We start from the raw sequence: 14,366 nt of genomic DNA, 5'->3' as shown, positions 1-14,366 counted from the left end.
CTCTCTCTCTCTCTCCTTCTCTCTCTCTCTCTCTCTCTCTTCTCTCAGGTTCTCTCTCTCTGCTTCGTCTCCGTCTCTTCTCGTGCTCTCTCTCTGGTCGCTCTCTGCGAGCCTCATCTTCTCTCTCTTCTCTCTCTCTCTCCTCTCTCTCCTCCTGCCTCCCTCCCTCCTCCAACTCCCCGACTCGACCTCTCCTTCCTCCTTCCTGTCTTCTTCCTTCCTCTCTCATTATCTCATGCTGTGTCACCACCTAGCCGGACGCTCTTCCTCCCAACCCCGCCCCCATAACTCCCGCTGTTACGCAGCGGCTGAAAGCGAGGGATGTAGAGGGAGAGACTGAGCAAGAGAGAGGCGGAGAGCAAGAGAGAGAGACAGAGAGAGAGAGAGAGGGGGAGACCAAGAGAGAGAGAGAGACAAAGAGAGCCAGAGAGACAAAGAGAGCCAGAGAGAAAAATCGAGAGAGAGAGAGAGAGAGAGAGAGAGAGAGAGAGAGAGAGAGAGCGCGAGGGGATGCCTACGCTACGCTATTGCCGAGTACATGGAAATCTGGGGCCGGCAACATCATAGATAGAACTTTACGACATCACGAACAGCATAAACTATTATGGATGATGTGAAGAGTGCTATGCTCTTCCAACAGCAGGACTGTCACTGCATATAGAGGGCATTGTGGGTGGTCAGCTTGCCCATGGCTACATAATTATGCAACTACATAGGGGAGGGGGGCGAGTGGTATCGGATACAGTGGGTAACTACTCGTCAGTACATATCATAAGACATAGGGGACACTGCTAACCGTGACAGACCGCTGCACGTGCCGACACGTAGATTGGCACCGCTAACGGCGTCACCCACAGTTGCTGCATGCGCTTACGCGCACGGGAGCCTGGCACCGGCACACACTGACTCACTCATGATCACTCACCTGCAGCAGCTGTTCCTTTAGCTTGCACGCGTGCGCCTGCTGTCGCTGCACAGACCGCGGCAGCGTCTTCGTCCGCGCGACGGCCGCCGCCGCCTTCCTCTCCACCGTCACCACGTCGATCTCCTCCTCTGCAACAGCAACGTCATCACGTATCATGTAGACAACAGTCTGGCGTGCGCCGGTGATTGATTATAATCGATCACCGCTATTCGATGATGACAACGCGGCGCGAGGAAATTGCAAATGCAAAAAAATGCAGCCTTGTCGGCACTCAATCGTAAGCTCGGTTTAACCGTGCAGGTGTGGCAGTAGGTGCACTGAATGCAAGCGTGCATTACTTTTTACTTTAGATTTTTGTTATTTTATCGCAACCCCATCAAATTAATTCGTTATAATTAATAAATTACAACTAGTACAAATTACGCACATCACGTACGATTTTAGACAATCTATTTTCGGCATTTAGTAACATCTACCATTTCCGATCGACACCACGAATCAATTTGAATTCGATCACGGGACGGCCAAGACCAATTGATGATCAATGATGAAACTCAAAGCTATTCCGATGGCTAGTATGCGTGAACATACGGTACTGGGTGGGGGCGTGGCCGGGGGCGAAATTTTTTCCCCCAAACGGTATAACATAGGAAGAATTTAGCGCCTTCTGATTGGCTGGAATTTGGCAAGATGTCAGCCTCCATGACTTGTAGCCAAAATCGCGAATTATCTACCAAAAACTTTCCCGAACTTTCTGTAAGTTAGGTTAAAGTAGTTTTTTAGTATGTTTTCTTTAAAACAACATGGGTTTGAGTAAATTAACCCAAATATGCCGTTTCTGCAACGTGCATGTAGCGCATATGTAGGCCTACATTGCTGTACTACTACTATATAATTTATAAACATGTCTGCTATGAAATTGCTGTGTCTAGAGCTGCAGACCTAAGTGAACCAACTAAACCAAATGCCTGTTAATACTGCCTATATTCCACAGTGGCAACCAGTGAAACAATACACGGGGGCTCGAGGCGATTTAGCCCCCGAAATGCCAAAAAGAGCCCCGGAAATGCCAAAAAAAGCCCCGGAAATGCCAAAAAGAACCCCCGTAAATTTGCATAGAGTTCAATGCAAACCAAATTTTAGAGTGCTATTTTCATGCACGCGAGCTTGAAAAGTAAACCCGAAAAATTAATTTTAAATCAAGCAATCATAAGATTTTCAGTGTCTTTAAAATTATGCGGCAGATTTTCAGTGCCTTTAACTTTTCATGTGCCGCCGTATTCCACACTGGTGCCGTGAATGCCGCAGTAGCCTAGTGTTTAACCCTGAGGTCAGCTGAAACGTAAACTAATCGGTCCACGAACATAAACAGAAAGTAGAACAAAAACGTATTGCGTATAGACTACATATCCCGATGCCTGTTAATACTGCCGTATACGCAGAACGATGCGCAGATAATTTCCTAACTAAACCAAACTCGGCAGCTATAGTATAAGCCAAGAGGCCCAAGACCCTCTCATAACTTAAGATTAATATGAAAATAACACATTTGCACAAAGAATTGCAATTATAGTAATATTATATGTTATATTAATGAGTAAAATATGTGTTTTTCATGGAAAATACATCAGAAAACTTACTTATCTAGCGGTCATAAACCAAAACAAACATTTACAAATGGCGTTTGTTCTCTTGTTTTAAAGGTGTTCTTCAGTCAAAGCAAATCGAAGCAGCCAATCAGGCGGCGCTAAATTCTTAGATATGTTATACCGTTTGGGGGGGGAATTCCGCGGCCGGGGGGGGGAGGAAGCTGCGAGAGGCCGCGGCAAGTATCGAACGCACCGACTCGAAACGTGTTGGGGGGAGGGAGGGCGTTTGTCCGCAAGACATTGTATTCGAAATTTCGACGAACCCTTTACGACTCCCTCGGGCCATGTGCTTGGTTAATGCTCGCACTCCTCATTACGTATTAATTGCATTCCTCTCTCTCTCAGTTACGTGCGCGTGGAGTACGGCCCAGTAACCTCCCGTTCGCAACCCTCCCCTCCCCCCGCATGCATACAGAACTTGCACTAACGCCAGGTACGACGATACGCAGGTACGAACACAGCCGCAGCAGGTGCGGCTTGAGGAGGATGATAATACAGGTGCCTGCCGCGGCTGTAGCACCTGCTGCTTCGGTTCTCAGGGCCGCAGCTGAGATTCCCTCTATCTTTCCGCGGCAGCTCCTTTCTCACTCACTCCCCGCTTATCTCTCAAAGGCAGTGCTAATAATACCATAGCGCACGTGCCCACACGATATTTACACCTACCCAATATATATATATATATCAGAAGTAGATAATAGGGTTAAGAAGTTAGTAGATAATAGATTCCCTATTATCTACTTCTGATATATATATTGTAGACGGTAACCGAGGCAAGCCGTCAACCGCGCACTGTTTTGCCTTTGTTGACAATATGGAAACAAGCCAAACCCCAGGGTCTCCAGGCGGCCAGCGCCGCGCGCTACCAGCAGATGTGCGGCTGCTGCTGTTACTATAGATCACGAGAGAGGAGGGGGAGGGGAGGTCACTGGAGAGGAGGGGGAGGAAGGAAGGACACGGGAGAGGAGGGGAGGGGGAGGACATGAGAGAGGAGGAGGGGAAGGGGAGGACACTGGATAGGAGGGGGAGGAGGGGGAGGACACGGGAGAGGAGGGGAAGGACACTGGAGAGGAGGCGAGGAGGAGGAGGAGGATACGGGAGAGGAGGGGATGACATGGGAGAGGAGGGGGAGGACACGGGAGAGGAGGGGAGGACATGGGAGAAGAGGGGAAGGAGGGAGAGGACACGTGAGAGGAGGGGGAGGACACGGGAGAGGAGGAAGGGGAGGACACCGGAAGGGAGGGGAGGACACGGGAGAGGAGGAAGGAGGGGAAGGACATGGGAAAGGAGGAGAGGGAAGGGGGAGGACACGGGACGCCGCCGATTACCACCACCTCGCTATCGTCTGCATTATGCATGCGGGCCGCAACACAAAGACCATTAGCCATCGATGCGCTCGTTACACGCGCTGCCGAAGTAATGGCGTGCGGGGGTTTTTCCTGGAAGAGTTACACTGTCATGCTCGTGCGCGCTTCGCCCCCGGAATCACGGACGCGAGCAAATGTCGCAGGTGTTCGGTGCGGATCGGCTACTCTAGCGGAAGCGAGCCGTGCTCAAATCGTGCCTCACAATCGCCAATACACTCGCACTCGCAGCGCTATTTCGTGTGTGATACGGTGTGGGTCGCTTTTGCGAATCCGACTCTCATTTTTTCGATCACGAGATTAGGTTTTCTCTTTTATTCATCAACTAGTTTTATATTTATATTATTTATTTTTACTTCATTTTATCTTTCGATCACTGCTTGTAACAACTGTCTCAAAACAAGGCCCAAGATGAATGTATTCGGAGTGAAACCAATGAATAGCGAAGCTTGTACGGCACCTCTTGGAAGTATTCCAAGCCAAGCCAAGCCAGGCAAAGTATTCCGGCGGAAATCCTACAACATTATACGTCGCGTCGGTTTCTCTTCCACAGATTCCTCCTCCTCCCCTTCCCCTGCAGTCGATCGCATTCTAGTCCCCGACCACCCACAAGCCAACAGACACAGTCAAGCACGCGGAGAATTCGCGGTGTGTAGCTCTGCCGCAGACGGAGAAGCTAGAACTGACAAGTGAAACCCATCCCGCGACGCATACTCTAGACGTCGCTATCGCATCTCGTTTAGGAGTGCAGAAAGAAACGGACGAAATTGAAAGTCAATCCTAGGTTCAAGCACGCCACTTTACGCACGAAGAGCCCTCGAGCCACGCGCAATGTTCCTCGGCACGTGGACAGAGCTGCCAGCCTTATGACCCTAATTAGGGCTGCGTGCATTATTTAGGCAGAATGCGCTGTCATTATGCACTGCATTCGCGTGCACGCGTTATTTTCCTAGCCGCAACCGAGTACTACCGACGCCAAAGAACCGGAGCTATTCCATGCATGACTAACAATACAGAAACAGAAGACACAGAAATAACCTCAAGGCGTACTACACTACGTGTGCTCACGAACATACGCAATTACGCCATTAGTAGTAGACTTTAAGCTGACGACGGTCACCTACGGGTTCTATATACATCACTGGCTTACCCAACAGAAAGCTACCCTCAGCCTCCTCATCTTCATTGAGATGCCGCAGACCGCCCCCCCCCCCCACACACACGCACACATACACAGTGACACTTCAGGGACCTATCCTCCGCGCGCCAGACGAGCACGCGCTGCACCTATATGCAGCTGACGCCACGTGAGAAGCAACGAAGAGAAGAAGCCACTAGGGTTGCAATCTCCTCGTCGTCATCGTCAGCGTTGCCATCGTCGTCGCCGTCATCGTTCTTCCCTCGAGCAACAGGCACCGTTGGCGAAACTGAATCCCGGCACCAGTGCCTACCCCCCCCCCGCCGCCCATACAGGCTGAAATCTCTCAACTACTCCCCCCGCCAACCCGCGCCGCCCGCCGCCACCATGCCGCCTCGTAACGCGTTACAAATATTGAGCGTAATCGCGTAAAGATCGACGGATGGCTCGCTCGCCGCCGCTGCTGCCTCGCGGGAGCGAGAGATGGCACGCGCGCGTCTAGACGCATCCGTCCGTCCAGCGATCGATGCGCGCAGCGCTGGGTGGGACAGGGCTCCGCATCGAAAAAGCAAGAGCGAATAGCACAAAACTGTCACTAGCACTTCAACTGTGCACGACCTCTGCGCAGCGCCGCGTAGCTGTGTTGACACACCGGGGTAGACGAGTGATGCGGTGCCATTGCAGCGCTGCGCTCACACACGGGACAGACATGCGATGCGGGTACCATGGTAACGCTGTGTTCACACACCGGGGTAGACAAGCAATGCGGTGCCATGGTAACGCCATGTTCACACTATGTTACACCGCAATACGGCTGCCGGAACATGGGATCGTCCGAAAGAAGTGAACGGAGTGCAACTATAGCTAGAGCAGACTTGTGTTCGGCGAACCAGCCCGCCGAGCCGCGCAGCACAGCACAGCAGTAGTAACAGCAGCAGAGCAGCAGCCAGCAGCAGGCCGCAGCCCAGCAAGCAGCAGCAGCAGCCGCCAGCAGCAGCAGCCAGCCACATAGTAGCAGTAGCAGTACATAGCAAGTACCGCACAGCAGCAGTCAGCAGCAGAGCAGTAGCAGCGAGCAGCAGCGCAGGCAGCCAGGCAGCCGCAGCAGCAGCAGCAGCGAGCTTCGGCGGCTATCCCATCTCCCCCTCTCTCTCTCCCTCTCTCCCCCTCTCTCGCTCATTAGCCGCTTGTATCCGCACGCGTAGTCGTGTCACATCTTTCCACGCCCGGCTAATGATAATTAGGCTAAGCCTGACCTGCCCTTGCATGGAAGCTACGTCTCTATCGCCTCAGTAATACGCCCCAACCTCTCACGCCACAGTTCACGCGCGCCGTTTTTCCCTCACACACACAGACATGACACAGCAGAAAGCTCTCGCTGCCGCCGGAGAGTTTGACTGCCTGATGACGTCAAATCGACGATTCCAGGACTACTGGCGACAGTCTCAGTATCGGCACGGAGAGCGCTTGGCGAGCACTCCGCATTCCCGGCTACAGCAAGTGCTAAGAAACTGCAAACACCTCCCCCTTTCCCTGCACCCTAACGCTCGTCGCCAGCCCAAGTACATCGCGTCTGCGCGCTAGACTGACTCCACACGTCGCTTGCGAATGAAACAGCGACCGGCAGCCGCGGGGACTGGTGAATTCCCTCTAGCCGGCATACTAGCGTTTGCTCGCGCTGCGCGCCACCGCGCCGGCTGTCGGCAGGCCAGCGTCATAACGGAGCAGACCATCGCCCAATCACTTCAGGCCATCCCGCCGCTACGCTACGTACAGCGGCGCGGACGATGTATATATACGACAGTCTGCGGAGCGATCGCAACCTGTTAGCGTAGAGCACGTGTGTGCTGTGTGTGCTGCGTGCGCGTGGTGTACACGTGCGTGGATCGGCGTGGCTGGCCGGCGCACAGTCGAACTTAAAGAAACTGAAACGAAACAGAAACGTTAGTATGAGCGTACACGCGCCATTCGCGCATACGCCCTACAATATACATATAGCGATCTATCTTTACCCACACGTCATCAACGACGACTCCGTTCAATCCCACCATTCAACATCCAGCCCGCATCCCTTACCGCCACCCCTCCCTCTCTTACCCCACCCCTACCCCCTACCGCCCACCCCAACCATCCCCCTCCTATCCCACAACAAGTCACGCCCGACCTAGACGACATCACGTGAAGCCCTTTCACAACAGGCGATGCGCGCTCAGTCTGCCAGCCAAAGAAGACTGCGCCGCGTGATCACACAGCGTGATCGCCTATCGTCGGTATGCTTGCGTGACTGGAACGGTCCGTACGCGTCGACGACGGGCCGCTGGGCGCGCACGTGATCATGCCGATGAATGTATAATCTTCTATAATGACCGCTCTGTCACCACGCTCGAGCCACGTCGTCATGCCTGCTTCTGTATCGGCGTACTTGCCCAGCGCACACCCGTGTCACGAATAAGAATGAAGTAATAACTAAATAATTAACACTGCATACGTCTCTCTCTTTTTCTCTCTCTCCTCTCGGCTCTCGCCTCTCGCTCTCGCTCTCTCTGCTCTCGTCTCTTCTCTGTCTCTGTCTCTGCTCTGTCCCGCTGCTCTCGCTGTCGTCGCCTCTCTCGCCTCGCTCGCTCTCATCGCTCTTCGCTCTCTCTCTCTCTCTCCTCTCTCTCTCTCTCTCTCCTCTCTCTCTTCCTTACCCGATCTCGCCCTCTGCGCCGCGTTCCTCGCCTCCTCCAATTTCGTCTCCATTTTGTTCAACCTGTCTCCGCTCAATTACCTTCCCTCTCTTCTCCCTACCGCAGAAAAAAACGTATGTCACGCCGCGCCAGAGACAGCCGAAGCTGTAAACAAAACTAATGCACTTGCTTTCTCGATCCTGCCTTAGCGAGCACGAGCTAATGAAGAGAACATTCCACCGAGCTGCAGTGTGCTGAACCCGCTCCTCCTCGCCCAGCGATGGTGTGTGTGGTGTGTGTGTGTGTGTGTGTGTGTGTGTGCTGCGTGCGTGCGTGCGTGCGTGCTGGCGTTGCGTGCTTGCCTTGCATGTTAGACGACGCAGATCTAGCTAAAGCAAGGGCACTGTAGTTTGCGGTTTGCACACCACACAACACAAACGCACATCACACACACACACACACACCGCACGCACGCACCACGCACGCACGCACGCACACACACACATCGCTGGCGAGGGAGGGAGCGGGTTCAAGAGACAGCCGTGACTTTAGTGTGGGGTTTTCCGAGCATCGGCGATGCAGGAATAGCAAGCGGCGGCATGGCAGCGTGAACGAGCGGCGGCAGGCCAAATATCAGATGCCAAGATTGCTGGCGTAGCCGAGAGAGAGAGAGAGAGAGAGAGAGAGAGAGAGAGAGAGAGGGTGAAAAATAGCGCGAGCTCTGTTATTACACTACCGCGCATGTCCCTCCCTGATAGTGGCACAGGCACTTGGAGCGTTTCAATAAAATATAATGCTAAATAAATACGATATATTTATGTGTATTAAAGTGTGCATAGCGTGCAGCTGCAACGCAGCAGCGTGCGTTCGGTGAGCGTGTTTACTGTGGCTGGAGCGTTTGCAGCACGGCTTGTCGGCAATAATACTAGGTGAAGGAAAGTAGAGAAACATTAAGACTTTGGTATTAAATAGATTTCGTATTTATTTAGCATTATATTTTATTGAAACGCTCCAAGTGCCCGTGGATAGTGGTGCGTGGGCGATGAAGCATGGCAGAGCGAGGGTACTGGAGCAGGCAGATAAATACATGTTAAATAAATATGTTATTTTATTTTATTTTATAACCAATATCATCATCTTCTATGTCCCGTGGCGGCTGCTGGGAAAGTCGGTTTCTAGCCATATTTCAGGCCGTGGCTCGTGCACTTACACACAGTGGGTGATCAGCTGTGATCAGGTGCGTGGGTGATCACAGGTGCGTGGGTGGTGCACCACGGAAGGCAATATGTAGCAGACCATCGATATGCATAGTATCAATAGTATTGCATACAGATGCAAGACCGCCACGAACAGATCCCGTATACAGTCAGACTGGTTTTTAAGACAGACAAGGGCAAGTTTTTGAACCAGACACATCTGCATTATGCACACAGAGCGCTCGGCACGGTTCCATGAAGTGATATTTAAATGCGAGAACAGTCCTGGCAACAATGAATACGACTCGTGTTCGGTAAACACCGGCAGCATCAGCCACCCGTTAGAAGAGTAGCCGTAGTAGATCAGACAAATACATAATACATGTCTGAAAAGTTTGTGGGTTCGAATTCGTTGCATAGACAAATTAATGTGTACCGAACGTGAACACGTATCGACTAGGCACAACCACAGGCACTTGGAGCGTTTCGATAAAATATAATGCTAAATAAATACGAAATCTATTTCTTACCAAAGTCTGTTTCTCTACTCTCTTTCGCCTATTATTGCCGACAATTTCCTGTAAATGCCGTGCAAATGCATATATATCATATATGTGTCAGTGTGCGGCAGCGTGCGCAGTGTACATGTGTGTTCAAGCAGCGAACGTGAATTCAGCAGACGAGGCACCGCCTTGTTCTAGAACCTGAATTCTACAGGAGTCTCTCACGGCTAACAGGCGGGCGGGTGGGCTGGGGGGGGGGCGCAGACGAGATCGATCTTGATATCGCTAGTATTATATACCTGTTAGTGACTATAGCGAGCTTCTCATCCCGACCGACTGGACACGGTCACAATGCGTGACCTTATCCATTAGCAGACTGACCGGTTACCTGCAGCAGACGCATGCGCGCTATCCCGTGTTTCCACATAAACAACAGTTTCGTCTGAAAGGGGCTCGAGAGCGACGGTTTTATTGCTAGGCCCAATATAGCTCTAGAACTATAGCCCTCCGCTCCGCCTATATTGCATTAGGCATCAGAGAGCCCGGCAGAAACTGCATAGTAGTGCATTTTTCGCAACGTCTGCCGCCGCCATGGGATATGCGTGGGCCATCCCACTAATATACATAATTGTACAATGAGCACGTTTCTCATGACCCTTGACAAGTCGAGATGTGCTAAGTCGTGCTCGCGAACACTCGGCTTTTTGTGCGCGGCGACATGGGAGAATCAAATACAACTTCCATCATCGAGACAGTACACCAAACAACTTGCTCGTACCCTGTGCAAGCCGCGCCCGTGTGTGCCACCCTCTCCCCGGCGCGCGACCCCTGCTACGCCAGGGTGGCCCGTCTGCCGGCGGAATTTATGAAACCGTGTTTAATCGAGAGAGAGAGAGAGAGAGAGAGATAGATAGATAAATATATAGCGAGACGAGCAGCTTCCAGTCTACTGGTTACCTGTTTAGAAAACACGCGCGTGAGGCTGAGACGAGCACGGAAGGCCGGTCACACGCTGGGCAAGCGCGAGGTGACGCAACGATCGCTAAGCTAGACTGACTCCTTCGTCCCCGGCTGCCGCCCGCTGCAGATTGTCAAATGACTTGCGGAGTCAGTCTGGCTGAACACACCAGTTATTAAAAGCCTATGCATTCATTATAATTTGGAATGCAGGGGGCAGTTGGGGTGGGGGTGACGGCACTGATCGTGGGAACCGCCCATCACAGGAATGTCGCGAAGACGTAGCACGGAAATTGAACTCACGCGGCAACTCTGGAAATTATTACGCGCGCCATTGGCGAGGAATTCGCATCGCTAGTCAGGTCCCTTAGTGCAAAATATGGGCCGAATCATTACGTTAATAATATAATCAAGAGCTCTTGATATAATACTGCTGATAGGGTCTATGTCTCCCTGGGTACTGCCGGAACGTACCCTGAGTACAGTCCGGTATACCGGAACGTACCCTGGTAACTATCTAATATGCCGGACAGTACCTCGCCTACTCCACTAACGAGTCTGGGGAGTCGCCTACGCCTACTCCCTAACCCTAACCCTAACCATATCAGATAGTTACCAGGGTACGTTCCGGTATACCTTATCTGCTAAAATACTCATAAAACACGTTCAATGGCAGACGTGTTTCAACACATGCTTATGCAGACAACTCGGTCGCTTGTTTGGGACCAATTTCAATCGAAACACGGATACGACTAAAAACCAAAAGTTATAGCTATAACGGAATTCAACAGTTATACATTCACTCATTATCCAACGAAGCTATGAGATACAAGCAAGAGCCGCTTCTCCACCCTTTTCTCTACATTGATCGCTTCGGCAAACTTGTCAGGTGATTTTCCCGCCCACGCGCGCGCATTCACCGACAGACACACGCACACAGGGCGAGACAGACAGAGTCGTCGTCAGCTGGCGGCTCGGCGGCAGAACGACTAAGACGAAGATTAATTAAAAGCGAATCCGGTTTTTGTCGAAGAAAAAAGGACTTTTCAACGCACGCCGCTAATAGCGGGGAAACAAGTTGCTAAAGAAGTTTGAAATAAGTCATTATATTATGACGTTTTCTAGACACCGGCGCGGGTGCGTGCGTGCGTGCGTGTATGCGCGCGCGTGTGTGGTATTGGACGCGTGAGAACTGCCACTAAACCGCGCGATCCGCTGTTTGGAAACCGAGAGAGACGCGCGGTCCGCTACATGTACTTGAAACCAAAATGCTGATCGCGAAACCGAGTCATATCAGTGACCTTGTGTGGGGAGACACAAGACACGCGGACATTTATAATGTACATACTAGAAATCAATCACAACATAGTAAGACTACAACAACGACTGACAGGTGCCTCCGGGCAGCCACAGCCTTGGAAATTGCTGCTCTACGTGTAATGACGTAGATATCGAATTAATTAACCTAGTATAAAACCTAGCGACACGGGTCATAGCGGCGGCGGTTGAGTAGTCCGGGTCCAGGAGAGTACCACGGGGCTTGAAACTCCAATGACTACAGGAGGGTGGCACGCAACCCCGCCGGACCCACACAAATTACACGGAGAGGAGACAATCGGCTGCTGCAAGCTTCGTATTAATAATTACGATGCGTATTGACTGTTAGTGACTATTAGTCGATTAGACTATTAGGCAGTCTCATGAGTTGATAAATGATAACGGTGAGTCCGTGATACACTGCCGCCTGTTACTGCACGCACGGCCGTAGATGCACGTGCCAACTGCTCCTGCCGCCTCGAGCTATAATGAATGCGGAAAATCTACGCGCAATGACCAGTCGTCACGAAAGCCAAAGCAGGGGAAGCGTAAGAAAGCAGGCGAGGGAGAATAGACAGACACACCAACAGATAGGCTGACATGCGGAAAGACGGACGGACGGACGGAAAGAAAGGCAGACAGACAAACAGACAGACAGGAATGTTGAACATTGTGAGAACTAGAAGGATCCTTCCGACCTAGAATCTATAGGGGTCACACGCCCGCACGTCGCATGCCAACATCGACCTATATTCACGCAAAATGAGAACGAATTTTTCCCGATGGCAACAAATTAAAGTCAAGTTATAATTATTTTAATGCCCTGTACGCCTTTCCCCTGCCGCTCCCCCCCCCGCCGCCGACCCCCAGTGACGCAGGAAGTCAGAACGGTAAACAAATCCATGCAATTTCAATTAAAAAACGACGCATTATGGATGCGACCAATTTTGTCCGAAGAACGCCCTTCATCAGGGAGAGAGAGGAGAGAGGGAGAGGAGAGGGAGAGGAGAGCGAGAGGGAGGGGGTAGCCGCCGCAGCTTCCCGCTTCTGCTGCTGCTACTGCTGCTGCTATTGTTGTTGCTATTGCTGCTGGTGCTGCTGCTACTACTGCTACTGCTACTGCTACTGCTGCTGCTACTGCTGCTGCTGCTATTGCTACTGCTACCGCTGCTACTGCTGCTACTGCTGCTACTGCTACTGCTACTGTTACCGCTGCTGCTGCTGCTGCTACTACTGCTACTGCTGCTGCTACTTAAGCTTCGGCGGCTACCCATTCTCCCCCCTCTCTCTCTCCCTCTCTCCCCCTCTCTCGCTCATTACCGCTTGTCATCGCACGCGTAGTCGTGTCACATCTTTCGACGCCCGCCTAATTAGTAATTAGCTAACCCTGACTGCCCTTGCATCGAACTACGTCTGTACGCCTCAGTAATACGCCCCGACCTCTCACGCAAGTTCACGGCGGCCGTTTCTTTCCCTCACGCACACAGACTGACACCAGAAGGCTCTCGCTGCCGCCGGAGAGTTTACTCCTGGATCGTCAAATCGACGATCCAGGAGTAATGGCGACAGTCTAGTACGCGTACGGAGACGCGCTTGGCGAGCACTCCGCATTCCCGCCTACAAGCAACGTGTAAGAAACTGCAAACACCTCCCCCTTTCCTTCACCCTAACGCTCGTCGCCAGCCCAAGTACATCGCGTCTGCGTCTAGACTGACTCCACACGTCGTTGCGAATGAAACAGCGACGGCAGCCGCGGGGACTGTGAATCCAGTCTAGCCGGCATACTAGGTTTGCTCGCGCGCGCGGCCACCGGCGCGGTGGCGGCAGCAGCATAACGGAGCAGACGATTCGCATCACTTTCAGCATCCACGCTACGCTACGTACACGGCGCGACGATGTATATATACGACCAGTATGCGGAGCGATCGAAACTGTTAGCGTAGAGCACGTGTGTGTGTGTGTGTGTGCGTGCGCGTGTGTACACGTGCCGTGGATCGGGTGCGCGGTGGCGGCACAGCGAACTTAAAGAAACTGAAACGGAAACAGAAACTGTTAGTATGGAGCGTACACGCGCCGATTCGCATCGCTACAATATACTATAGCGTATCTATCTACCCACACGTCATCAAGACGACTCGTTAATCCCACCATTAACATGCACCCGCTCCACCCCACCCGCTATCCCCTACCGCCACCCTCCCCTCCTACCCCACCCCTACCCCCTACCGCCACCCCAACCATCCCCCTCCTATCCCACACAAGTCACGCGACTAGACGAATCACGTGAAGCCCTTTCAACAGGCGATGGCGCGCTCAGTCTAAGGCGAGACTGCGCGCGTGATCACACAGCGTGATTCGCCTATCGTCGGTATGCTTGCGTGACTGGCCGCGTGGTCGCGTCGACGAGGGGCCGCGTGGGCGCGACGTGATCATGCGATGAATGTATAATCTTCTATAATGACCGGCTCTGTCCGACCAGCTCGAGGCACGTCGTCATGCGTGCTTTGTATCGGCGTACTTGCCCAGCGGCACACTGTCACGAAGTAAGAATGAAGTAATGAACTAAGTAATTAACATGCCGTCTCTCTCTTTTTCTCTCTCGCTCTCTCTCGCTCTCTCTGTCTCTGTCTCTCTCTCTCTCGCTCTCTCTC

At 52.2% G+C, this 14,366-nt stretch overlaps 1 protein-coding gene across 1 annotated transcript in view; it reads right to left on the bottom strand.

Annotated features, from left to right (window-relative positions):
- LOC106812334 (myc protein-like) overlaps positions 1–14,366 on the bottom strand; it is a 33,527-nt gene that overhangs the window by 3,416 nt on the left and 15,745 nt on the right. Inside the window, exon 3 of the mRNA XM_014816180.1 lies at positions 926–1,053. Coding sequence (XP_014671666.1) covers positions 926–1,053 — 128 coding nt within the window. The remainder of the gene's footprint in view (positions 1–925; positions 1,054–14,366) is intronic.

Source organism: Priapulus caudatus, unplaced genomic scaffold (assembly GCF_000485595.1).
Source record: "Priapulus caudatus unplaced genomic scaffold, Priapulus_caudatus-5.0.1 Scaffold636, whole genome shotgun sequence".
Taxonomy (NCBI): Eukaryota; Metazoa; Priapulida; class Priapulimorpha; order Priapulimorphida; family Priapulidae; genus Priapulus; species Priapulus caudatus.
This window is presented reverse-complemented; position numbering and strand designations above follow the sequence as displayed.